Source organism: Emys orbicularis, chromosome 3 (assembly GCF_028017835.1).
Source record: "Emys orbicularis isolate rEmyOrb1 chromosome 3, rEmyOrb1.hap1, whole genome shotgun sequence".
In the NCBI taxonomy this organism is placed as follows: domain Eukaryota; kingdom Metazoa; phylum Chordata; order Testudines; family Emydidae; genus Emys; species Emys orbicularis.
The window spans coordinates 2733895-2761110 of NC_088685.1; the positions used below are offsets into that span (position 1 = coordinate 2733895).

Sequence of the window (27216 nt, forward strand, 5' to 3'; positions counted from 1 at the left end):
GACCCCTGATGTAACCCCACATCACTGTTCACCTTTCCTTTTTTTCCCTATCATCCATTGTCTGCTTCCCAAGATAAGTCATGCTATATTTTGGTTGGACAAACAAATACTGGTTTACATTTTTCAGAATGTATGCTTGTAAATGGGTATTTTTCTGTCAATATTTTTTGTTTGCAACCCCAAAATAAATTAGGCAGAACTAGAGGATTTTCAGCCTTTCCTTCTCCTTGCAAGAATGAAACATACATCATGCTTCTAAAATGGTGTAAAAGCAAATCTGAAAACAGTATCTCTATAAGAACAAGCTTTATATTCAACACTGACTTGCCTCCTAGTTAATTACAAATTTTGCTTTATCATTATTTACTAAGAGGAAGCTGAGACCCAGTTTCACTTCTTTCTTTTTAGAAATTTTTAGCTACCATAATAGAAACCCTGATCTGGAAACTTTCAGAACTTTATCCTTGGGCCATCACGAATGGAACCATAGCAAAAGAGACTATATTGGAAGGTTTAAGCCACCACTTCAGCACACCTATCCTCTACTAACTATGGGAGAGAGCTGAAAACACAAGCTTTTTAACAAGATAGGTTATAAAAACTATACAAGTAACAGCTAAAACTAAAGAGCTTTGCAAAAAATTCAATAAACAGTATCTTGGGCTGATCCAGGGGAAGTATTTTTCACTCACCTCTATGAATTAAGGGGCAACTGTTGTCCTCAGTGCACAGCCTGATTAAGGGGTTCTCCAAAGGAATGAGAAGAGAGAAAAGAATCCTCTCCCAAACCACACAGACAATCCCTTTGGCTGTTGCTGCAGTAGCCCTTTATGGCAGGTGCACCATCCCCCGATTCAACTGCAGCACACAATATTGCACACCTTCTGCACAGGTCCCCGAAGTCATGCTCTGTCTTTCCCCACAACTGAATTACACCAGTTCCACTTTATCCAGAGTCATCCAAGGGAAGGAAGGATTTGTTCTTAAGTCCATAAATCTACTCTGCTTTGTGCTCCATAGCGATCAACACAATAGATTACAAATATAATGCAAATTACATTAATTCTTCAAACTAGGTTAAGACTATTATCATACATTACTCTGTGGATTAATCTTTATTTAATGAACTATAAGATCAATGAACTGTATGAGAAAACACTGACTAAAATACTACAAAACTTAACTTCTTAGATCATACTGTATGGTAAATATTTGTAAGTGAATTATATAATCAGCTAATATTTTACCTAAGATTTCAAGAAGTGCAGATAAATACTGCACATGCCTTAATTTTTAAAATTTCACTTATCTTTTATTAATGATTCCATCGCTGTTTTTAATTTCTAAAATAAAGTAAAATCTGTTTTAAACTATAGTTTCCGCAATTGCCAAGATATAATCTTTACTCTTTAAACTTGCATGTATAGTATATTCCCAAATCAAATACATATGTAGTAATCAAGCTGCTTATGGAAGTGTACAGTGTTATGACTTACGATTACATCTTTTCTGCACAAATCTCAGTTTGCAGGCAGTCCGATATGTTGAAAGTCTGATGACATCAAAATTCTGAGCCCCTATAAATCAAAATGAAAAAACCCTATTTACTTTTCAACCTTTTTTCTTTAACATTCAGTTCATGTGGTAAAATATTTCCCTCAAGTACATTATTGCCTGGCGCTAGTTAATCAAATCTAAACCTTTGTCATTTTTCAACTGTGAACTCCTCAAGGTATAGAAATTTAGTATGTGCGACACTTAAGAAATGTTAGAAAAAGCACATTATAAACTGATGCAAGTTTGGGATAGCTATATTATTTGCAGCTGGCAAATTCATACATGTATTATGAAAATAAGCCCAAGTGACTAATAGTAGAGACTTTCTACTGCCACAAACACTTATTTGTTCATGCCACTTTTGAAAGAGTTTTGAGATTAAAGTCATTTGACTTTACAATGTGAGGCAATAGATATATATATTTTAAATTGATTAGTTTATGCCAGCTTCAGAGACAAAACAATTGGAAAAAATGGTTACTTGGTACCTGTATAGTAACTGTTCTCCCAGATGGATTGTCCATAGATACATTCCACTGTTGGTGTACGTGCACCCAGTACACTTGAGTCAGCGGTGGAGCAATGATGAGAAGGACAGGGGACCCAGTCTCCCCCCACACATTGGCCCCTGACCAGAGTTAGTGTCATAACAGCAGAGCCCCTTCCCCACTGGCATAATGGAGAGATGGCCAGGCCAACTCTAAGTGGCATTGCAACCCTGTGCGCCTTATCGCCCACCCCCGCATTTGCAGTCCTTCTGACTCCCATGGGCACCCCAACCCCCAGTCCCGAGGAGGGTGGGAGAATTGGATCTGGGCTTTTGGCACCTACTGGGGAAGTGGAGAGAGGAGGATGCGGTATGGGTGTCCCAGAACTGCCTGGCCCCTGGTGGGTATGGTGCTCTCCATCCTGACCACCTCTCTGGATAAGAGCCCAGGACTGGCTGTGAGATAGGGAGATTGCAGGGATGGGTGCAGAAGGCGAGCTCGGAGCTGGGTGTGGGGCAATGTTGGGGAAAAGTGTACAGGGCTGGATGTGCAGGAGGAGAGTGTAGGGCTGGGTGCAAAGGCAGCATCAGATAGCTCAGGACTGGGCATAGGGGACAGCTGTCAGAGAGCTCAAGGCTGGGTGTGGGAATAGCGGGGGTTGGGAAGGGATCAGAGTGTGCAGCACTAGGAGCAGAGCAACAGAGAGAGAACTCTGGGACCCCTCCTTAGGAAAATTCTGGTTGTGCCAGAAATTTTTAGTAACAGTAGTGTTGGAGCAGTGCACATGCCCTGCCTGTCATGTCTGTAATGGAGGGCTTAAAGGGTGGGATTACCTCAGCTCCTTCATACCACAAACTTGGTAACAACTCAAGCAGTGGGGTACGAGGGAGGGTGTGGAATATATATGTGCACAACACATTCTGAAGAACAGTTACTGTACGGATAACACTTTTTTTCTCCTTCAAATGATTGTGCATATATACTAGCAGTTCTTATTTCAGGTGGTGGAGTCTACTGGAACAAGGACTGTAAAACTGATTCACCAAAGTCCACAACCAACCTGGGATGCCTGAGTAACAGTGCAGTGTCTTGAAAAGGTATGTACTGATGACCATGTAAGCAGCTTTGTAAACATCCAGGATGGGCACTTTACTGGGAAAGTAGCTTGAAACCTGGTATAATGGGCATTAGAACATAAGAAGGGCCATACTGGGTCAATACAAAGGTCCATCAAGCCCAGTATCCTGTCCTGTGACAGTGGCCAATGGCAGGTGCCCCAAAGGGAATGAACAGACAGGTTATCATCAAGTGATCCATGCCCTGTCACCCAATCCCAGCTTCTGGCAAACGGAGACTAGGGACACCATTCCTGCCCATCCTGGCTAATAGCCATTGATGGACCTATCCTCCATGAATCTATCTAGCTCCCTTTTGAACCCCGTTATAGTACTGGCCTTCACAACACCCGCTGGAAAGGAGTTCCAGAGGTTGACAGTACGTTGCGTGAAAAAATACTTTCTTATGTTTGTTTTAAACCTGCTGCCTATTAATGTCATTTGGTGGCCCCTTGTTCTTGTATTATGAGAAGGAGTAAATAACACTTCCTTATTTACTTTCTCTATACCACTCATTATTTTATAGACCTCTATCATAGCCCCCCTTAGTCGCCACTTTTCCAAGCTGAAAAGTCCCAGTCTTATTAATCTCTCCTCATACGGAAACCGTTCTATACCCCTAATCATTTTTGTTGCCCTTTTCTGAACCTTTTCCAATTCCAATATATCTTTTTTGAGATGGGGCGACCACATCTGCATGCAGTATTCAAGGTGTGAGCGTACCATGGATTTATATAGAGGCAATATGATATTTTCTGTCTTATTATCTATCCCTTGATGATTTCCAACATTCTGTTCGCTTTTTTGACTGCCGCTGCACATTGAGTGGATCTTTTCAGAGAACTATCCACAATGACTCCAAGATCTCTTTCTTGAGATGTAACAGCTAATTTAGACCCCATCATTTTATATGTATAGCTGTGATTATGTTTTCCAATGTGCATTACTTTGCATTTATCAACATTAAATTTCATCTGCTATTTTGTTACCCAGTCGCCCAGTTTTGTGAGATCCTTTTGTAGCTCTTCGCAGTCTGCCTGGGACTTAACTATCTTGAGTAGTTTTGTACCATCTGCAGATTTTGCCACCTCACTGTTTATCCCTTTTTCCAGATCGTTTATGAATATGTTAAATAGGACTGGGCCCAGTACAGATCCCTGGGGGACACCACTATTTACCTCTCTCCATTCTGGAAACTGACCATTTATTCCTACCCTTTGTTTCCTGTCTTTTAACCAGTTACCAATCCATGAGAGAACCTTCCCTCTTATCCCATGACTGCTTATTTTGCTTAAGAGCCTTTGGTGAGGGACCTTGTCAAAGGCTTTCTGAAAATCTAAATACACTATATCCACTGGATCTCCTTTGTCCGCATGCTTGTTGACCCCCTCAAAGAATTCTAGTAGATTGGTGAGGCATGATTTCCCTTTACGAAAACCATGTTGACTATTTCCCAACAAATTATGTTCATCTATGTGTCTGACAATTTTGTTCTTTACGATAGTTTCAACCAATTTGCCCGGTACTGAAGTGAGGCTTACTGACCTGTAGTTGTCAGGGTCACCTCTGGAGCCCTTTTTAAAAATTGGCATCACATTAGCTATCCTCCAGTCATTTGGTACAGAAGCGGATTTAAATGTTAGTTTACAGATGACCGTTAGTAGTCCTGCAATTTCACATTTGAGTTCCTTCAGAACTCTTGGGTGAATACCATCAGGTGCTAGAGACTTATTACTGTTGAGTTTATCAATTTGTTCCAAAATCTCCTCTAATGACACCTCAATTTGGGACAGTTCCTCAGATCTGTCACCCAAAAAGAATGGCTCAGGTTTGGGAATCTCCCTCATATACTCAACAGTGAAGACCGATGCAAAGAATTCATTTAGTTTCTCTCTCACAGGAGTTGTTAGATAAATCATAACAGGTCCTTATACAAAATGAAATCCACTGAGATTCATTGAGCAGAGCTGCCTTCCCTTTCATTCTTTTGCATAGGTCATGCTCCAAATTGTCTCATACTACTGATATAAAAGGACAGAGCTCTGCAAACATCCAGAGAATGAAGTCTCTCCCCATGATTGTGTGAATGATGTTTCAGGAGGAAAAATCACTTTGAACGCAGCCTCAAAGAGACTTTGTCCTTGTGGAGAATCATGTCAGGTGGGTCCGCCATAAGAGTCTGCAACTCAAACTCTCCTGACAGATATTATCATCACCAAAGAATCACTATTTTCGCCAATAGGTGAAAGAGAGAGCAAGAATCCATTGGCTCAAAAGGGGGGCCCATAAACCACAACAGGAGAACATTGAGATCCAAGGCAGAACTGGATCCCAAATAAGTGGGTAAATTCTGATAAGATCTTTGAGAAACATGACCACCCTGGGATGTGAAAAAAAAACAAGGTACCCACCTTTAGCCCACAAAAGCTTATGCCCAAATAAATTTGTTAGTCTCTAAGATGCCACAAGGACTCCTTGTTGTTTTTGCTAATACAGACTAACACGGCTACCGCTCTGAAGCTCTATCAAGAAGCAGTAAACAGAATCAGAGTAGGGCTGAATCACCTTTCCAACAGGAGTTCTCTGGACTTCTTAGTTAGAGATAAGGACCTGCAAATTGAACATTTGTCCTTTGCCTAAACAAAAGAAACAAACTGAATGCCTATTGCTAGAAGGCAACGTATCTCTGCAGGAGCCCTGCAGTTTAAAGCCTGGACACTTCTGCATATTTACAGCAGTGTAAACTCCAGGAAGACATTAAAATAAGAGATCCTTCTAAGGGATAAACTACCGCTAAGCTAACACTAATGAACTATTTACAATAAGAATTTAACCACACTAGCTAGCTAGAAAGAAACTAGATCTCCAAGAGACACAGGGAGCTCTGATTCTCATCACAGGCAGTAAGAAGGAATTGCGAGGGAGTCATAGCGGCCCCGCCCTTCATGCCATCAACTGCAAGCACGAAGACACATATGGCACATGCAACTACTCCAACAGTACTGCTACCCAAAGCCTCTCACTCAAGTGCACTGGGCAGACCCACCAACTGCAGAATGTATAAGTGCACAACCACTTGAAGGCAAACTAAAAAGTGTAAGACTTGAGGAAAACTGTCTAGAATATTTTTTTCGGTAATCCAATGCGTTAAAATATTAAGACCATATTTCTTTCATGAAAAACTGGGAAAATGTACTTTCTTAGGAATATTACATATGACTATTTCCTGTTCAGTCGGATATTGCTTCCTGACCAAATGCAGAGTTAAACCAAGGAGACTGTAGAGGGGTTGATAAGGAACCCAGGCAGAGTGAGACAATACAGCTTCTCAGTACCCACTTCAAAAGAATTAAGACAACAATGGCTGGGCCATCAATTGAGAGAAGAAACAGCCTGCCTGGCAAATTAAGATGTTTTATCCCTTCCCAAGCCTAGGGTTCAGATCAAAAAACCCGGAGGGGTCAGAAAGGTGCCCTTGATAGAAAAGAGGAGGGAAAGAAGGGGGGAGAGTGGTCAGCTCAGTTGGAAGCTGACAGAGGGAGAGAGTCAGCATGCAGTGATCCTGACACAGACAAACTGACTTGAGAGCCAGGGTCTGCAGCAAAATAGCTATAACTTGGTGCCCAGAAGCACGGGCGCCGGAACCAGGGGGGTAGGGGGGGGCACTTTTAGCCATGGCAGACACCACCCCCTTCCCCTTCCTCTTTCCCCCAAAGCCCCACCCCCCCGGCCAGGCCAGCGTCCACCTGCCCACGGATGGCCCGAGAGCAACCCCCAGCCCATGTCCCTGCCCCCTGGGCTCCCCGCCCGGCCCAGGTCAGGTGGAGGTGGAGGGTCCATGACCCTACATTGGCTCCCCACAGCTGCCCGTGCGGCTCTCCCCAACATGGCTCCGGTTGGAGAGGGGCGGGGAATGACCCTGGAGCTGCAGTCCAGTCATGGTAAGAGCCATACAGGCAGCTGTAGGGAGCCATGGACCCTCAACATGAATTAGGGGCTGCTCTTGGTGGGCCCCCAGCACTGGGGCAGGTGGAGAGTCCACCACATGTCCCCACAGCTGCCCACGCAGCTCTTATCATGGCTGGGCTACAGCTCCGAGTCCCCACCCTCCGGCCAGAGTAGGATCAGGAAGAGCTGCATGGGCAGCTGTGGGGAGCGTAGGTCCCTCCACTGCCCTGAGCGGAGGGCCTGGAGGGGGGTGAGGACATAAGCAAGGGGCTACTTTCGCGCCCCCCCCCCCCCATGAGGGGGATGCCAAGAGTAGTTTTTGTTATTTTTAAATGTACTTCTCTAAGCTCTATGTATCTGTCACTGGGAATGTTGACCTAGTGTAGTGCTGCAAGTACTGCATTCCTCAGTAGTCCTGTAAATGGTGGCCGCCCCAGACAACACTCCCTTGTGGCCTTGCATGGCTCTACAGGTACACAGCCCTCAGGGTTCAAGAATAAGAACATAAGAATGGCCACACTGGGTCAGACCAATGGTCCATCTAGCCCAGTATCCTGTCTTCCAACAATGGCCAATGCCAAGTGCTTCAGAGGGAATGAATAGAACAGGTAATCATCAAGTGATCAATCCCCTGTCGCCTATTCCCAGCTTCTGGCAAACAGAGGATAGGGACACCATCCCTGCCCATCCTGGCTAATAGCCATTGATGGACTTATCCTCCATGAACTTATCTACGATCTTTTTTGAACCCTGGTATAGTCCTGGCCTTCACAACATCCTCTGGCAAAGAGTTCCAGAGGTTGTTTGTGTGTTGTGTGAAGAAATACTTCCTTTTGCTTGTTTTAAACCTGCTGCATATTAATTTCATTTGGTGACCCCTAGTTCTTGTGTTATCAGAAGGAGTAAATAACACTTCCTATCCATAGCTCAGTGGTTTGAGCACTGGCCTGCTAAACCCAAGGTTGTGAGTTCAATCTTTGAGGGGGCCATTTGGGGATTGGTCCTGCTTTGAGCAGGGGGTTGGACTAGATGACCTCCTGAGGTCCCTTCCAACCCTGATATTCTATGATATTATATCTTTCTTTTCCAAGCTGAAAAGTCCGTCTTATTAATTTCTCCTCATATGGCAGCCATTCTATACCCCTAATCATTTTTCTTGCCCTTTTCTGAACCTTTTCCAATTCCAATATATCTTTTTTGAGATGGGGCGACCAAATCTGCACGTAGTATTCAAGATGTGGGCGTACCATGGATTTATATAGAGGCAATATGATATTTTCTGTCTTATTATCTATCCCTTTCCTTATGATTCCCAACATTGTTAGCTTTTTTGACTGCCGCTACACATTGAGTGGATGTTTTCAGAGAACTAACCACAATGACTCCAAGATCTCTTTCTTGGGTGGTAACAGCTAATTCAGACCCCATCATTTTATATGTATAGTTGGGATTATGTTTTCCAATTTGCATTTATCAACATTGAATTTCATCTGCCATTTTCAGACCCAGTCACCCAGTTTTGTGAGATTACTTTGTAGCTCTTCACAGTCTGCTTTGGACTTAACTTATGTCTTATGGGTCCAGATTCCCCTTAAAGGGGCCAGCTCTTTGTTTTGAAGAAACTGCTTCTGTGTCACTGCATATTGTTACTGTCCACAGGCTCCCAACAGAGAACTTTGGCAGGGTCCAAGCTCAGTTGGATCTGCTAGGAGGGGTTGGAATCGGGGAGGTGTAACTCACAGACCCAGATAGCGGTTGGATTGTGAGATCCCACCCCAAAGAGGAGTGGAGGCATAGGCCTGCCACTTGGAAGGTGTGAACTTTGTGGACTGGAAAAGAGTTTCAGAAGGGCAGTCTACTCAGGAACCATGATATCTTGGACCCAATGTCTTCTCTCCAGTATCTATAGTCTCATTCAGATTCCAGCTATAGTAATGTGTATTTGAAGGGTCATATCTAGGAATCAATTCTGAAGCACTTAGAGGAGAGGAAAGTGATCAGGAACAGTCAGCAAGGATTCACCAAGGGCAAGTCATGCCTGACTAACTTAATTGCCTTCTATGACGAGATAACTGGGTCTGTGGATGAGGGGAAAGCAGTGGACGTGTTATTCCTTGACTTTAGCAAAGCTTTTGATACGGTCTCCCACAGTATTCTTGCTGGCAAGTTAAAGAAGTATGGGCTGGATGAATGGACTGGATAAGTTGGATAGAAAGCTGGCTAGATCGTCGGGCTCAACAGGTAGTGATCAATGGCTCCATGTCTAGTTGGCAGGCGGTGTGCCCCAAGGGTTGGTCCTGGGGCCGGTTTTGTTCAATATCTTCATTAATGATCTGGAGGATGGCGTGGACTGCACCCTCAGCAAGTTTGCAGATGACACTAAACTGGGAGGAGTGATAGATACGCTGGAGGATAGGGATAGGATACAGAGGGACCTAGACAAATTAGAGGATTGGGCCAAAAGAAATATGATGAGGTTTAACAAGGACAAGTGCAGAGTCCTGCACTTAGGACGGAAGAATCCCATTCACTGCTACAGACTAGGGACCGAATGGCTAGGCAGCAGTGCTGCAGAAAAGGATCTAGGGGTTACAGTGGATGAGAAGCTGGATATGAGTTGACAGTGTGCCCTTGTTGCCAAGAAGGCTAATGGCATTTTGGGCTGTATAAGTAGGGGCATTGCCAGCAGATCGAGGGACGGGATCATTCCCCTCTATTCGGCATTGGTGAGGCCTCATCTGGAGTACTGTGTCCAGTTTTGGGCCCCACACTACAGGAAGGATGTGGAAAAATTGGAAAGAGTCCAGCGGAAGGCAATAAAAATGATGAGGGGGCTGGAGCACATGACTTATGAGGAGAGGCTGAGGGAACTGGGATTGTTTAGTCTGCAGAAGAGAAGAATGAGGGGGGATTTGATAGCTGCTTTCAACTACCTGAAAGGGGGTTCCAAAGAGAATGGATCTAGACTGTTCTCAGTGTTACCAGATGACAGAACAAGGAGCAATGGTCTCAAGTTGCAGTGCGGGAGGTTTAGGTTGGATATTAGGAAAAACTTTTTCACTAGGAGGGTGGTGAAGCACTGGAATGGGTTACCTAGGGAGGTAGTGGAATTTCCTTCCTTAGAGGTTTTTAAGGCCCGGCTTGACAAAGCCCTGGCTGGGATGATTTAGTTGGGGATTGGTCCTGCTTTGAGCAGGGGGTTGGACTAGACCAGCCCCTGAGGTCCCTTCCAACCCTGATATTCTATGTTTCTATGATTCTATGATCTAGTGAGCCAATCTGTAGTCTGTACTCTGGCCACTAACCTCATCTCTGCTACAACTACTTTTAACATTTCAAAACCCTATGCCCTCACACTTCTCCCAAACATGGATTAGGTAAAAGAGAAGATTTATAAATTCTATCCAGGTCTTCAGACCAGCATAGGTCATACATAGGTCTGAAGCAGTGAGAGTTTTCAGATCAGCTAGCATGTGAATCACAAAGGCTATAAACATTCATACTTCCCATCAGAGAAGTAGGATTCTAAGCTACAGTGATACAGCATCCAATTCTAGCTCTGGTGGTTCATGTGATCTCAGATCTTAAATCTGCCACTGAACTGAACTAAATACTTTTATTCACAGACTTTTTAAAATACCTGCATTTACCTCATCTTCATTTGGAAGAAGACAACTGTTTTGTGGCAAGTCCCTCTCTTTTAATATTTAGGACCTCCAAGAGTTGACACTTTTAAAGTCACCCCAATAGAGATGAGATTAATGAGCAAAGTGAAATGCCTCAAACCGCTTCACTATCCAGAACATTATAAGAACAGTACAGTCATCAGGACACAGTAAATATAAATAAACAGGATGAGACTACTGCGAGCTGGAGAAAAAGCATTTTTGGTGCTGGGTCTTAGGTTGTAACTCACCATGCTAAGGGAGATCATAACAGATTCTAGTCTGCCTTCAGTACTGGATGTAAAGCCCACCTTCTCAGGAAGGCCAAACCACCACCACCAAAACAGAAGTTGCTTCTATTTAAGAAATGTCTAGATACAAATGACAACCCTAAAAGTTGAGAACAGAGCCTACTTATTTGCAATATTATAAACCTTTAAGAAGTTGTGGTAGATGCAAGTATATAATAAAATAAAATAATAATAATTTATATTTGGACAGAATTGGAGACCCCTTTTGCTAGGCACTGCACAAACAGATGAAAAGGTCTAGCTTATGACAGAACACAAAATTTGAATGTGAAATAGGCAGTAATGAGGAGGGAGAACCAGAGTACTGTTTCTTTTGACAGCTATGATTGGTTTTGGTTTTTAGTTTTAGTAGATTTCTGCTTGTTTTTATATCCCATTAAGACTTCTAACTATATCTCAACAGTATTAGGAAGATTTAACCATAGTTACTGAAAATTTCCCCTCTTCTAGATGGAAGAGATCCCAGTTACATTAGAGATTACATTTCAAACTATGGACCACCAATGCAGTTGCACTTCACTAACTTAGCACAAATCTCAGTCTGAATGCAGTATGTGGAAAACAAGTACAAAACCTAAGGGGAAGACAAGAGAAGATTACTAATCTTGTGCAGTGACTGAGGTTCTTCGAGATGTGTGTCCCAGTGGGTGCTCTACTTCAGGTGTCGGTGCATCCTGGCACTGATTGGACACTTATGGTAACAGTGTCCATGTGGGTCACACGTGCACAGTAGGCATCTCGCGGTGCCATTGGTGTGGCGTCTAGCGGGCGCACGACCCGAGCCCTCCAGTTCCTTCTCTCTCGCAGAGTCCGAGTGGTGAACTCCGAAGTAGGGGGGAAGAAGGTGGGTACTGGAGCATCCACCGGGGGACATATCTCAAAGAACCTAAGTTACTGCACAAGGTGAGTAACCGTCTCTTCTTATTCAAGTGCTGTCCCTATGGGTGCTCCACTTCAGGTGACTGTAGAACAGTGCCCCTCAGAAGGCAGGAGGGACTTCGGATTCATTTGAGTCGTATAGGTAAGTACAGTTAGGCCAACTCTGGTGTCAGCCCTGGAGTCTTGAGCAATCACTCAAGACTCCAGGGCTGTGCGGACAGAGGCCCAAGTGGCCACCCTACAAATCTCTAATATCAGAACATTGTTAAGGGACCCTATCAAGGTAGAAACAAGATCACGTGGAATGCGTTCTGATGTGCTTAGGAGGATCCGTGTTCCGAATACGATAGCTCTGTTGAATGAATGTGGAGATCCATTTAGACAATCTCTGAGTAGATATTACACAGACTTTTGAAGGCTTGGTAGTAGAAATGAAAAGTCTAGGACATTTCTGGAAAGGCTTGGTCCTTTCCAGGTAAAATGCTAATGGAAAATGGATTGGTTGGTTCATATGAAAGGATGATGTTACCTTCGGTAGAAATTTTGGGTGTGGTGTAGCGTGACCTTGTCTTTGAAGAATATTGTGTAGGGAGGATCAGACATGGGTGCCCCGATCTCACTCACCCATCTGGCGGAAGTAATAGTGACCAGAAATACCACTTTCATGGATAAATGCAGCAGGGAACAGGTGACTAAGAGTTCAAATGGTGGTCCAGTGTGGCATTTCAACACCAGATTGAGATCACAGGTTGGGGTAGGTTGGCAAACTTCTGGGTAAATGTTCTGGAGACCCGTGAGGAAGCGTTCAGTAATTGGGTGTGCAAAGATCGAGTTCCCGTCAATCTCATGATGGAATGCAGTAATGGCTGCGAGATGGACTTTGATTGAGCTCGTTGCTAAACCCGAGCGGTTCAGCTCCAGCAGGTATTCGAACACTAATGGTGGTGGTGCTGTGGAGGCCATCAAGTGTTTTTCTTGACACCAGGAGGAGAATCTCTTCCATTTTTGAAGGTATTACGCGTGGTCACTTTCCTGCTATTTAGTAACACGTGTTTAACTTGTTCCGAACAGGTTAGTTCGCCATGATGGAACCATATAGGAGCCACACTTGTAGGTGGAGTTTCTCCGGATTCAGGTGAAGAGCGTGACCTCTGAGATAAGGTTTGTCAGAGTTGTGAATCTGTTCAGTGGAAGGGATGGCTTGGCTTCTATGACATCGAGATGTACCCCGATGAAGTCCAGTTGTTGGACAGGGACTAAAGTGGATTTTCATTTGTTTATCTGTAGTCCTAGATCCCTGAATAGTGTGATCGTCGTCTGGACTGAGTCCAGTGCTTCCTGTTGAGTTGGGACTTTAAGAAGGCAACCATCCAGGTAGGAGAAAATCATTATTCCCCGTTTGCGTAGATGTGCCGCTACTACCGCTAGGGTTTATGGAGAAAACTCTGGGTTCGGTCGATAGGCCAAAAGGTAGTACTCTTTACTGCAAGTGTTTGTATCCTAATGTGAAATGCAGGAATTTCCTGTGAACGGGGTGTATAGTAATATGAAAATATTGGAGGTCATCTTGGAAGTTGAGGACTGAAAACCAGTCCCCCTTTTGCAGCGCTGGAAGTATCATGCCCAGCGTCACCATTTAGAACTTTTGAGTGCATATCAACTTGTTGAGTTTCCTGAGATCCAAGATAGGTCTCCATCCTCCATTCTTCTTCTGGGTCAAGAAGTAGTAGGAGTAGAACCCCTTCCCCATGTATTGCGAAGGTACTCATTCCATGGCACCTAGTTGTAGAAGATGATGGACTTCTTGTCGTAACAGGAGCTTGTGAGAAGGGCCCTTGAAGAGGGACGGGGGTGGGTGGGTAGAGTAGGTGGTCGGGAGATAAAGGGGATGGTATATCCTGATCGTACGATCTATAACACTGTGACGCTGTACCCCATAATGCTTTATGGGAATATGACATAACTGGAATATGGCTGCTTCCTACTACAGGTTCCCCTTTTCTTCCTAGGCCTAACAGTTCCCTAAGGCCTCCTCCCTCTTCCCAGGGAGTGACTGAGGTCTGCAGTCTCCACTCACTCCTCCCTTTCTCCTGGGAGTGTCTTCCTTTTCCCAGCAGCCTCTTCTCCTTTCAGCTCCTGGTCTTTATATGCCCTGCCTATTCCTGTGCAGCGAAGCCTCCATAATCAGCTCCCTAGTGGGCTAACTTGCCCATCTGGCCTGCATTAAACCCTGCAGGATGAGTGTGGGGCAGTCACCCCATCACACTCCCAAGGCAGTCTGTTCTATTTTCCTACTGTTCTTACAGTTAGGAAGTTTTTCCTGAGATTTAATCTAAATGAAGTCTGACCACTTCAGGAAATACTGCAAAGCCTTCCCTCTTTGATGGAACTTGTCCACTATACATTATGGTTACTTACCCTGAAGTAACTATGGTTACTGTCAGTGTGGATCCCACTGTAGATTTGCACAAGCCTCGTGCACATAAGGGCAGAATTTCTTTAACAGTAGTGCCTGCTGGGACTACACATGCAACCGGTGTCAGTCTGGTGCAAAGAAGGGTCACTCCAAAGAGAAAAATAGAGGCTTCAGACAGAGCTCAGTGTCCTCCGATAAGGACTGAATGCAAATCTTCCAGAGATAAATCACCATACGCTGAATGCCATCAAGGACCGGGGAGAAGGAGTGGCCTGCTGTGCAAAAGTCCTTGCCAGCACAGATTGCAACTCTGGCTCCTCAGCGTCCATGCCAAACATGGCAATTTCTATTTTACCTCAGTCTTTTCTTGGCTTGGTATTTCAGGCTGTCCTGGGGGGGAGGGATAACTCAGTGGTTTGAGCATTAGCCTGCTAAATCCAGGGTTGCAAGTTCAATCCTTGAGGGGGCCATTTAGGGATCTGGAGCAAAAATCTGTCAGAGATAGTACTTGCTCCTGTTGTGAAGGCAGGGGGCTGGACTTGATGACCTTTCAAGGTCCCTTCCAGTTCTATGAGATAGGTATATCTCCATTTAAGAATCATGGCCTGTACCTCTCTCAGAATACCTGATGCTTGAAGACAACACTCTGCACATTGTCACCATAGGGGCCACAGACTTTGCAGCAATGTACAAGCCATCTGTCTCAACCTGTAAAGACATCTTTTCAAACTTCTGAATAGCTTTTAGACAGGCTCCTGAAAGAGAACTTTGGCAGAGTTCAAGCCCTGTTGGACCTGCTAGGTGACAGTTGGCACCCACAAAGGTTTAACTCAAAGTTGGAGAGTGACTGGATTGCCAGTTGTTGATGTTGGGGTCATCTTCAATGCCAAGTCCTTTCCAGGTGCCATCTTCTCTCAGCTGGTCTTCAGTGTTGCTTGTCTGCTCTATAGGGTTTTGGATGAAGCTGACTTGGCCACTACCAGGATCATGGAGCTCATCCTTAGGATCCAAGGATGATGAGATCTTCATGATTTGTTCCAGAAGGTGGCATTTCAGCCTCACATTGTGCAACTCCAGCATCATAGTGGAGAATTTCAGGCACACTGAGCATCTGCTCAGTAAGTGCTATTCTCCCTGGACATAAGAGGCACTCGTGTCTATTTTTAAGGCTGTCTATCATAGCATGTACAGGGCCCAAAGCCTGAAGGTTCAGTCCACCAAGGGGGTGGGGGTCAGCTATTAGTACTCTGTTCAGATGGTCAAAGTGGTTGAACAATGTAATCAGAAGAGTTCTGAAGATATTTAGAGGATTTGTCAGAAGATTTAGCCATAGCTAAGAGCTAGTGGTTAAGACTCACCAGGTTCTGCCTTGCTGCCACAGGCAGTAAGAGGGAACTGTGGGAACCTTCAGCCCTTTATGCCCTTGTACAGAGTCTCAAGAAGGCAAAGGGCACATGCACAACCCCCAAGGACATTCCTGAAGGACAAGCATACCTATGATGAGATCCATATGGACATCTTCAGAGAGCCATTAGAATTACATTCACACCAAGTCCACTCCCTGAACAAAAACTTCTACCCCACAAGCAGAGATTTTTAATAATGCAAAAAGGGATAAAAGTCAGTAATTCCAAGAAATCCCCTAGGGACTTTGATATATTGGCAAACTATTTTACATTTTTCTCAACCCAGAACGTCTTTGCAGACATGAGGCGCAGTACAGCGTTGCCATTCATTCCTGTCAATGGCTTGTTCCTCCATTAAATCCAGCCTGGCCACATCCCTGCATTCTATGTCCTACCATCTAGTCAGTGGTCGGCCTCCAGGTCAAACTGACCTTGGTTGTGCTTGCATTGTTTTCTTTGGCATCCTATCAGGTTTGTCTTCTAAAGTGACCCCACGATCATAATCTTTTAGTTTTTTTGAAGAACTCATCTCGACTGCCTCCATCCTTCTGATGTCAGTTTCCCTTAATGCAGCTGCTTCCAGATCATAGAATAATAGTTAACACATTGATCAATTTTCACCTTGGTACCAAATTTAATGTTTTATTTCATTAATTTTTGTGCAGCACTTGCAGCTAAGGCACATCTCCTTTTAACCTCACCTCCGTGAGCACTTATCAAGCTTCCTAGGTACACAAGATTCTACTTGTTCTATGACTTCCCAGGGGCTACACTTCAAAACTTCATCTATTATCCCTTTTCCAAGATACAATAAATGCCAAGAAGACAAAATAGTTGCAAGTCCAAGTTGACTACAGGAATTTTCCAAGGTAGCAAAGAGTAAACACGTCTGTCAGTTATATGTCATCTATATACACACTAAGGAGCTTAACTCTAGATCATCCAATGTTATGCCCTCCAACTTGTCTAATGTATTAATGTCCAGTTTAAGAACAGGATGAAAAGTGATGGCTATTCCATGCCCCCTTGTCTTATACCAAACTTTGACGTGAAACAATTGTTTAATTTCCCACCAATTCTCACAGCACTGCAGGAGTCTTTTTACAAAGCTTTTATAATTGCAATTATCTTACCTGGAACACCATATGATTTTGCTACTTTTAATAATGCTTCCCTCCAAATCAAATCCCCTCATGTTGGGATACTACAACATAGAGGCATACATCCCAGGTGGTGAATTGGGGTGGCCCCAGAAAAGGTACAATGAATATTATGGAATAAGGAAACAAGAGTAACTAGGAGAAGGAAAACTGATTTCAAATCAGGGCAAACAGCGCTCATTTAGCCTCTTGTGGCAAGTCTGTGTAGGAGAGGGAAGACTTGGATTTCAAATCCAAGCTGTCTAAGCTCATTAACTTTGGAAGGCAAGCAGACTAGGGTGGAACCACTGATACTTGTTCTTAAAAGGCCAATAGATTATGATCTGGTATTCCCATGAGCTGAAGAACATGGACTGGCCTAACATGCCATTTCATCAAAAATTCACTTGTTATAGAAACAGTATAGCACACTAAGCTGACTTATATTGATTTCATCCCTAGCCTAACAAACAGAAATGGTCACAGATTTTGGATAACGGTAAGCATAGATAAGAGAAGCATAGATATGGGGTCACTATAGAAGTTGACGAGAACCGTTACTTGAATTAACAGCTGGAAACCGGGGCCTGTGACAATCCACTCAGAAAGGTGACTATGGCCTAAATAAACTATGCATAACTGCGACTGCTGTTATAGAATCATAGAATAGAATATCAGGATTGGAAGGGACCTCAGGAGGTCATCTAGTCCAACCCCCTGCTCAGAGGAGGACCAATCCCCAGATAGATTTTTACCCCAGTTCTGTAAATGGCCACCTCAAGGATTGAACTCACAACCCTGGGTTTAGCAGGCCAATGCTCAAACCACTGAGCTATCCCCCCCCAACAGAAGCCAAAGAAAAAGAAGGGGACAATTTTCTCAATAGCTGATAGCTCTGTAGATGAGATTCTTGATCACAATATAATTCTGATAATGGGAAATATGAATGCAAAGGCTGGTAATGGATATGGTAAGCAAACAAGTAGTGTTCAACCACATGGCATCGGGATGGCAAATGATAACTGGGAAAGGTTAAGAATTTGCTGGGAAGCACAATCTTATTATTGGGGGTACTTGGTTTCCTTACAAAGAGATGTACAAGGTTACACGGAACTCACCAGATGGTAAAACCAAAAACCAGACTGACCATAGTATCAGTAAAAAGGCATAGATGGTCACTATTCAATATTAGAGTCTCAAACTGCAAAGGGTGGCAGTGATCATGAACTACTAATGGCAAAGATTAAAACTAAATTGAAGTCCAAGAAAAAGATGTAAACAAGCCAACTGCTGAGAAAGTGGAAGACGTGAAAGCATTACGCAAAGCAATGAAGAACTCACAAAGACTGGATAAGCAAAGGTTTGGAAAGAAGAGGCTCAACATCTAGAGAAGGTGTCAAGAAAACAAGATATCGAAACGGTATACAAGAGGTTAAATTTTATGGAAACACAATCAGGCCAACGATGCTACCAATAAAAAAGGCTACTGGAGAATTGACTTCAAATGCCAAAGAGGTGCTGGAAGTATGGTAGAAGCATTGTGACAAAGTGCTGAACCCTGCCATTTGCTCAGATGCAAGCATTCTACACATGCTGTATCAACATGGCAGCTTGTAAGACAGAATGGGATATCTGTACTGAACCACCACCAAAAGAAGAAATAGAAAAATCTAAGGCAGTTCAAAGATGGGAATAGACAACATAACAGCTGTGCTGCTAAAAGCCAGCAGGAAAAATGCTATCAAAGTATTAGAAAAAAAAATACAAGAAGGTATGGGAGCAAAAGAAGGTATCAGATGACTGATTGGCTAAATTGTAAAGAAAAGTGATCCTGCCAATCCAAATAATTAGAGAGGTGTGAGCTTACTGTCAAGTACTAGGAAAAATCATGAGTGTAACTATCAGACTAAGACCAGTTTTAGAGGAAGCAGCAGGCAAGGAACAGTGCCCCTTCAGATTGGGCCAATGTTGCATTGATCAGAAGAAGGGAAGGTAGGTGGGAAGGGGGGGGTAGAAAGGAACTGGAGAGTATAACCCTGCTCCACCATGCTGAGGACTCAGCAGTCCGAAGTTATAGCTGTCCAAGCAGGAAGGAAAAGGGGAAGGTGGTTGGAGAACACTGGAAAAGATGGATCCGGGGAATAGTCTGGTAGGTTGCCCACGGGTGCACCCTCAAAACAACCATTTGGCCCCTTGCTCATTACTGGGCAGAGGGCGGAGGCAAGTGGCTTGGGCGGTGCTTGTAGCCCTTGGCTTGTTTGTGGGGCTGGTCCTGCTGAGGCTGGCTCCCCTGGCCCTGAGGCTGCTGCGGTTTGAATTGCTTATGCAGCGGGGCTGGGATGTAGAGACCCAGGGTTTTCAGGGTGGTGCAAAAGTCCTTGAGGCCACGCAACTTGCTGTCCGTTTGCTCTGCAAATAGGGCTCATTCGTCAAAGGGCAAGTCCTGCATTGACTGCTGGGCCTAGGTGGACAATCCAGAGAGGAGCAGCCAGGAGGCTCGCCGCATGGAGATAGTGAAAGCCATGGTGCGGGCAGCAGCAGCATCCGACGCCGCCTGGAGGGCCACCACGGTCGTGCCCTCATCAAGGATCGCTCGGAACTCCTTGGAAGCCTCAGGGAGCAACTCTTTGAACTTGGCCATGTTTTGCCACATATTGAAGTCATATCAGCCAAGGAGGGTTTGGTGGTTGGCCACTCTCAGCTGAAGGCTGGAAGACGAATAAACCTTACATCCAAAGAGATCCAGTCTCCACAAGTCTTTATTTTGGGGGAGGGGCAGGTTGTTCTTGCCTTTCCTTGTGGTTAACCACCTCAATCACAAGGGAATTAGGGGCTGGGTGGGAGTACAAGTACTCATGCCCCTTGGTTGGCACAAAGTACTTGCATTCGGCCCTTTTAGAGATGAGGCCAGGGAAGATGGGGTCTGTCACAGGGCATTAGTGATTTTGGACACCCCTTTATGAGGGGATAGAGCCACCCTAGCAGGAGCCGAGGAACAGAGGCCGTCAAATAGAGAGTCCGAGGGCTCTTCTAACCTGGGGCTTCAGGCAGAGGAATTGGAAGTGACCCTCTTCAAAAGTTCCTGGTGCACTTTGGCTTCATCCTGAGAAACTGGGTGAGGGTGCCCTGTGATGTCATCACCAAACGAGGCTGAGGATGATGCCAATGCCGCAGGAACCTCCACGTCTATTGGTGGTCCAGCAGCTTGCTCCCCTAGGTCCTCCTGCACCTGTGGGGTCTTACCCCTGGAAGCCTCGAGCACTGGAGGGGAACATGATATCGAGGCTGCTGGCCTCCGAGGCTCCTGACACTGATCGGGCAGCCTGGGAAGGTTGGGTGAACCCCAAGGGTTCCACGGGTACCATGGCGCCAGCCACTGCACTTGGGGCCACAGGACAGAATTCGGTGCTGATGATGTAGGCAGCACCTCAGGTACTGGGATTTGTCCCACAGTCAGGGAACCTTGCTCCATGCTGGAGCCATAAGTACCGGGCGACCAGGATTGGGCGGAGCGGTAGCTCGTCTGACTGGTGCCGGTTGCTGCGTCAAGAAGCCGATCTATCTGAGCAAAATGGGCGTCTTGGTCGGGGTCTCAGGGACTGATGGCATTCGGCAGATCTGCGGCGAACACCCAGCGATCCACACCTCACGCTACTCGACCAGTACCGGGATGTAAAACAGGACCGGGAGCTACTATGGGCTGGTTGTTGGATCTTCCTAAGTAGAGTGATGTCCTTCTTGGAGATGGGCAATGACAGCCCGGCGATCAGCAGTCTCTGATCTCCGATCGGGCCCGAGCAGTGGGAGACGGTCGGGGCTGGTCCCGGAGTTCTTGCCAGGTGGCATGTGCCTCAGAGGGTCAGTGCCAATCCACCAGCGAGGAATGCCTTGAGTCCCTCGATTGGTACCCCCAGTGCAGGGACCAAAGAGGACTCCGCTGAGCCTGCCTCTCTAGTACTGAGGCGTGACGGCTTCAGGCGGTCGAGCAATGGCAGGACGTCCCTCTCGATGAGGAACCGTGCCGCTGAGTCAGGGACAGACGCATAGGTCCCAACACAGGTTCTCCCTGAGACCGGGGTACCACTGGAACCAGTATGGGTGGCATCGGGAGCGTCAGGATCTCCTGAGCTGTTTGAAGGGCTTCGGGCATTGACAGCACCTGAAGCTGGCCAGGGCCTGCACCGCTATCTGGAGTCACAGGCAAAATATGGGATGGGCTGCACCGCTTGACTTGAACTGGGGCCTGACTTCCTGAAGGAGGCGTTGAGCTGCCCAGCCCAGGTCTTGGCTCGCCCCCAGCCCTCTCCTTTCCCTTGCAGGAAATAGATCTTCCCCCAGTCTTTTTTGGCTTCTTGACCAGAGCTGTGGAGGGAGACTGGTGCCGGCTCATGGACAGCGCCCGCGGAGCACTGCACACGGAGGCCACGGTGCTTGGTGCAGAGTTGGACTGCTGTTCCGGTACTAGAGTGAGTGGTGACTCCATTAGGATATCACGCTCCTCCTTTGTCCTAGGTTTGAAGGACTTGCAGATACAATACTTGTCGCTTATGTGCTACTCGCCTAAGCACCTTAGGCAGCTGGTATGTCAATCACTGACGGGCATAGGCTATTTGCACCGATTGCAGGGCTTAAAGCCTGGGACCAGGGCATGCGCCGTCCCCCGGCTCAGTCCCATTCGGGACTACAAGAACTTCAAGAACTACTACTAAGGGTAACTAACTGTAACAACAACTACCTACAACTATACTACAAGTGCTACAGAGTTCATACGAACAGAGAACGAGACAACGCTAGCCGAAGCAGCAGATGTTCCAGCACCGTCACTGGTGGCAAGAAGGAACTGGGGGGGGGGGGGGGGGAGCCGGCGGCACCCCTTATACCGCAGCATGTATGCACCGCTCCAGGGGGCGCCAGAGCCAGTGACCTACGGATACTGTTGAGGGAAAAACTTCCGGCACCGGTGCATGTGGCAAGCACACACACCTAATATGAAATGGACATGAGCAAGCACTCGAAGAAAATAGTATGTGATCGTGTAAATTAAAGAATACCATAAACATATGTAAAAAGGAGGAAGAACTAGGGATACATAAGAACTTTAACTCTGGCTGAGTTAAACTTGAGTGTTAAACTTGAATGTTTCCCTTAGAAACTGCTAACACTAAGGTTGCAAGTACTGAAATTATAAATGTATAGTGTTCCATAAATCCACTCTCTCTTTGGAGTGAAAAAAGGTATGGTTACATTGTTGTAGTTTCTTTAAAAACGCTGTAGTGGAGTTACTATTTACTGAGTACATCCTTGTGGCCACATATTTTGTAGGTACTCCACCTCTGTTAACCTCACTCTTTCAGGCCCCTTAAGAACTCAATGCAGCATTTCATGTGGCTAACAGCATCCCCACACAGGGCTGGTTTAATAACAGAAGTGGTTCAAGCAATCCTCATGGTCCACATGACACTCTTCCCTCTGCCCCAGTCTGACATCCTTCTGGCAGCCACACCCTGGCAACTTCCAAAACCCCTGCATATTAGGGCCTTCCCTGCAGAAGCCTCTCTTACTTCCTGCAGTTGCCTAATCTTCCCTCTTCACTGCAGCCATCTTCTGCCCTTTATAGGGAATTACCTTATCCAACATAGGCATGCCTCTTCAGTAATCAGGGTTGGCCAGCCCCACACACTCCAGCAATGAGCCACCCTGTTACAAATACATTAATGATGATTTATCTGCAACACTGTGACTTACTCATTTCCATGAATAGCTGTCTCTTCTCTGCCATTGTCCTTCTCCTCTTCCCGCTCTCCTCAATCATTCTACAGACAAAAAAGTTAAAACAGTGTTAATGCTACCAATTCTCCTAGTACAAAACCAACATACTGCAAACAAAGTTTATTTTCTTCATCAAGTGAAAGATTTTGATCTGTTCTTGTCAAATCTAGTCAAACAACAGGTGAATACAAAGTAACAGGCAAAATCCGCAAAAAAGAAAATACTACTGTCAAGCAATTACAAAACTTAATTGCGATTAATCGCACTGTTAAACAATAGAATACCATTTAAATATTTTGGATGTTTTCTACATTTTCAAATGTATTGATTTCAATTACAACACAAAATATAAAGTGTACAGTGCTCACTTTATATTTATTTTTGATTACAAGTATTTGCACTGTAAAAATGATAAAAGAAATCATTTTTCAATTCACCTAATACAAGTACTGTAATGCAATCTCTTTATCATGAAAGTGCAACTTACAAATGTAGGGGTTTTTGTCTTATATAACTGCACTCAAAACCAAAACACTGTAAAACTTCAGAGCCTACAAGTCTACTCAGTTCTACTTCTTGTTCAGCCAATCGCTCAGACAAACAAGTTTGTTTATATTTGCAGGAGATAATGCTGCCCGCTTCCTGTTTAGAATGTCACCTGAAAGTGAGGACAGGCGTTCTCATGGCACTGTTGAAGCCGGTGTCGCAAGATATTTATGTGCCAAATGCACTAAAGATTCATATGTCCCTTCATACTTCAACCACCATTCCAGGGGACACGCGTCCATGCTCATGACGGGTTCTGCTTGATAACAATCCAAAGAAGTGCGGACTGACGCATGTTCATTTTCATTATCTGAGTCAGATGCCACTAGCAGAAGGTTGATTTTCTTTTTTGGTGGTTCAGGTTCTGTAGTTTCCATATTGGAGTATTGCTCTTTTAAGACTTTTGAAAGCATGCTCCTCACCTCCTCTCTCTCAGATTTTGGAAGGGACTTCAGATTCTTAAACCTTGGGTCAAGTGCTGTAGCTATCTTTAGAAATCTCACATTGGTACCAATCTTTGCGATTTTTCAAATCTGCAGTGAAAGTGTTCCTAAAATGAACAACATGTGCTGGGTCATCATCCGAGACTTCTATAACATGAAATATATGGCAGAATGCAGGTAAAATAGAGCAGGGGACATAGAATTCTCCCTCAAGGAGTTCAGTCACAAATGTAATTAATGCTTTTTTTTTTTTTAAACGAGCGTCATCAGCATGGAAGTATGTCCTCTGGAATGGTGGCCAAAGCATGAAGGGGCATACGAATGTTTAGCATATCTGGCATGTATATACCTTGCAATGCTGACTACAAAAGTGCCATGCAAATGCCTGTTCTCACTTTCTGGTGACACTATAAAGAAGAAGAGGGCTGCATTCTCCTGTAAATGTAAACAAACTTGTTTGTCTTAGCAATTGGCTGAACAAGAAGTAGGACTGAGTGGACTTGTAGGCTCTGAATTTTTGCATCATTTTGTTTTTGAGTGCAGTTATATAACAAAAACACCCCTACATTTGTAAGTTGCACTTTCACAACAAAGATTGTACTACTGTACTTGTATGAGGTGAATTGAAAAAATACTATTTATCATTTTTACAGTGCAAATATTTATAATCAAAAATATATACTTTGATTTCAATTATAACACAGAACACAATATATATGAAAATGTAGAAAAACATTCAAAATATTTAATAAATTTCAATTGGTATTCTATTGTTTAAAAGTGCAATTAAAACTGATTAATCGTGATTATTTTTTTTTGAGTTAACCACGATTAATCAACAGCCCTAGAAAATACATATTTTTAATCTAGTATTCTTTGGAACAGAGAGTTATCTTATATTTTTGAAAGGCCTTTCACGCTTTTCGGTGCCATATTAAAATTATTAGCCTATTCAGAATGGCAAAAGTGATCTAAATTGGAAAACTCCTAAAGATACAAAGTAATATTATTGAAAATATATATATTGAGATTTTGCTTCTGCTCATTCAGATTTCCCAAAATACCAAAGCAAGCAAGAAAGCACCAATTTACATCGATATTTAAATTTAAAAAAAAAACGTTTCCAACTTGAAATCAAGATTGAAATCAAGATATGCTTTAGGAATTATTTTTGGGAAGTTCTATGGCCTGTTCTATACAGTTGGTCTGACTAGATGATCACAATGGTCCCTTCTGGATTTAAAAATCTATGAATTCCATTTAACATCTCTTACTGACCATGATTACAGTATTATACAACCCTAAAGAAGAGCAAGTGTAAGTGACTCAGCTTGATGTTGATATAAAACCAAAGATTTCATATAGGCAAATGTTAACACAATATTCATCAACTACTTAAATATAAAAGTATTGAAGATGCTTTAGGGCTTTATTGTTATTAAGCGAAAGTAGCAGATTAAATTACTTCATGATATTAGAATCATTTTGATTGAAAGGAACTTCTTAAATTAGAGATCTAGTTCACTGTCATGCAACATGGCAGGACTGATTTCATTACGCTTATAAGGCATAATAAAAAATGAATAAGTATATAGTCTTGGCACTAAATTCATTCAGTGTTAGACTTTCTACAGCTTCCCTTGGCAGCTTCTTCCACTACCTGTTAATATTTATTTTCTGGAAAGGACCTTGCATTATATGACACTGCATCTTGAAGGATCCCGAACCAATTTAATTACCCATTGATAATACAAACCATACACACACAAAGTACATGGCTCATATTTCTTTAATCTCCACATTTATACACATATTTAAGAAATCTTTTAACTCAGAACCATCAAGCCGTGCATGTAAATTGTCCAGTTTTCTGATGACAAGTTCAACAGTCTTTCAGAAACAGCAGCAGCATACTGCATAATTGTTGTTGCTCTTCTCTGGACTCTCTCCACATCTTTCCTAAAAGTGAACTGGAAACAACATCCAACAGAGACCTCATCTGTGCCGGGGAGAGCAGGAAAATTACCTCTCCTGTCTTATATACGACACTTCTGTTAATACATGCCAGAATATTATCCTTTTTGCGCAACTGCATCACATTATTGACCCTCACTCAATATGTGATCCACTATAATCTCCAGATCAGGAGTATTGCCTAGCCAGTTATTCCCCATTTTGTGGCTGTGCATTTGATTTTTCCTCCTTGAGTGTAGTACTTTGTACTTGGCTTTACTGAATTTCATCAGATTGAAGCGACCAGAGGAGCTAGCGACCAGGAGCAGCTAACAGGGGAATTTTGCAAGGGAACTTTGCAAGAGAGGGGGGGATACACTTAACATTCTTTAAATTTAAAGCCCAAAACACCCGCTGATAAAAACAAAACCTCAACAAGGGAACGAGCTGCAGCAGTAAAAAGAAATGCAGGCAGAAGTCCAGCAACAGAGTGGGGGCTCTCCAGTTGTATTTCAGGCTCCGGTTGAGCTTCTTGCGCCGGTTTAGCTGCTGCTGCAGGTGCAGGCTCTGTGGCGCCCTTTGGTGCTGGCTCCCCTGACTCTGGTGGGGTTGCAAACACAGGCTCTGGTGCTGACTGCTCCGCCAGTTCTGATCCTTGGGCTGGTTCTGGCTGGGTCCCAGGAACTGGATCTACAACCACTGCCATAGACTCTGGTCTGGGGTCTGGTTCCACCACCTCTGGCTCAGTCCCTGGGCCTGCGGTATCAGGGGATCCAGACTGGGTCCTTGTAGGAGGCTCTGGAATGAAGTTAGGTGCGGAGGCTGGTTTAGTCTGGCTGCGGGTGACCATCCCCACCCTTTTTGTTAGCCTCACATGGTTGGCTAAGTCTTCTCCCAGCAGCATGGGAATGGGATAATTGTCATATACTGACCAGCCCTTGTACTAGACAGGCAACTTGGCTATAGGCAAGTTAAAAGAGTTGGCCTTAAAGGGTTGCACTGTCACTTGGGCCTCTAGGTTGATGAATTTGCAGTCCACCAGGGATTGGTGGATAGCTGACACCTGTGCTCCAGGGTCTCTACACCCTGTAATCTTCCTCCCGCCCACACTCACAGTTTCCCTTCGCTCTGGGGGTATTTGCGAGACATCTGGGCCTGAAGGCTCTCGGTGGGATCCGAGGGTGATGAGTTGCAATCGACTGGTGCTCTTGGGGCAGTTGGCCTTCACATGCTGCCACCTCTGCTAAGGGTCCACTGAGTTGTGGCCTCAGCTCCACCATATACTGGTCTGGAGGGATCTTGTACCCAAGGCAAGCCCTTTCAAAATTTTCTAAGAAGGCCTCTGTATCACCGCCTACCTTGTACGTGGGGAATTTCTTGGAATGGGGAGCAGTACCTGGAGGAGGACAGTTAGGGCTACCTTGCTGACCCAGCTTAGCCCTTTCCAGCTCTAAGCGCTTCAGCTCTGTCTCCGCCTCCAAGCGCTTCGCCTCCACTTCCAAGCACTTCATCTGTAGGAAGAAATTCCTGTCTTCTGCAGTTAGAACTCGGTCTGGGTTAAGGGCATCCCTACATCTTGGC

The 27216-nt window shown here is 44.5% G+C and overlaps 1 protein-coding gene across 1 annotated transcript in view; it reads right to left on the reverse strand.

Moving 5' to 3' along the window:
* The window catches only part of DTNB (dystrobrevin beta), a 346393-nt gene that overhangs the window by 307789 nt on the left and 11388 nt on the right, over positions 1-27216 (reverse strand). The window contains exons 2-3 of the mRNA XM_065400623.1: positions 22670-22737; positions 1497-1577 (exon numbers count right to left, since the gene is read on the reverse strand). Coding sequence (XP_065256695.1) covers positions 1497-1577; positions 22670-22737 — 149 coding nt within the window. The remainder of the gene's footprint in view (positions 1-1496; positions 1578-22669; positions 22738-27216) is intronic.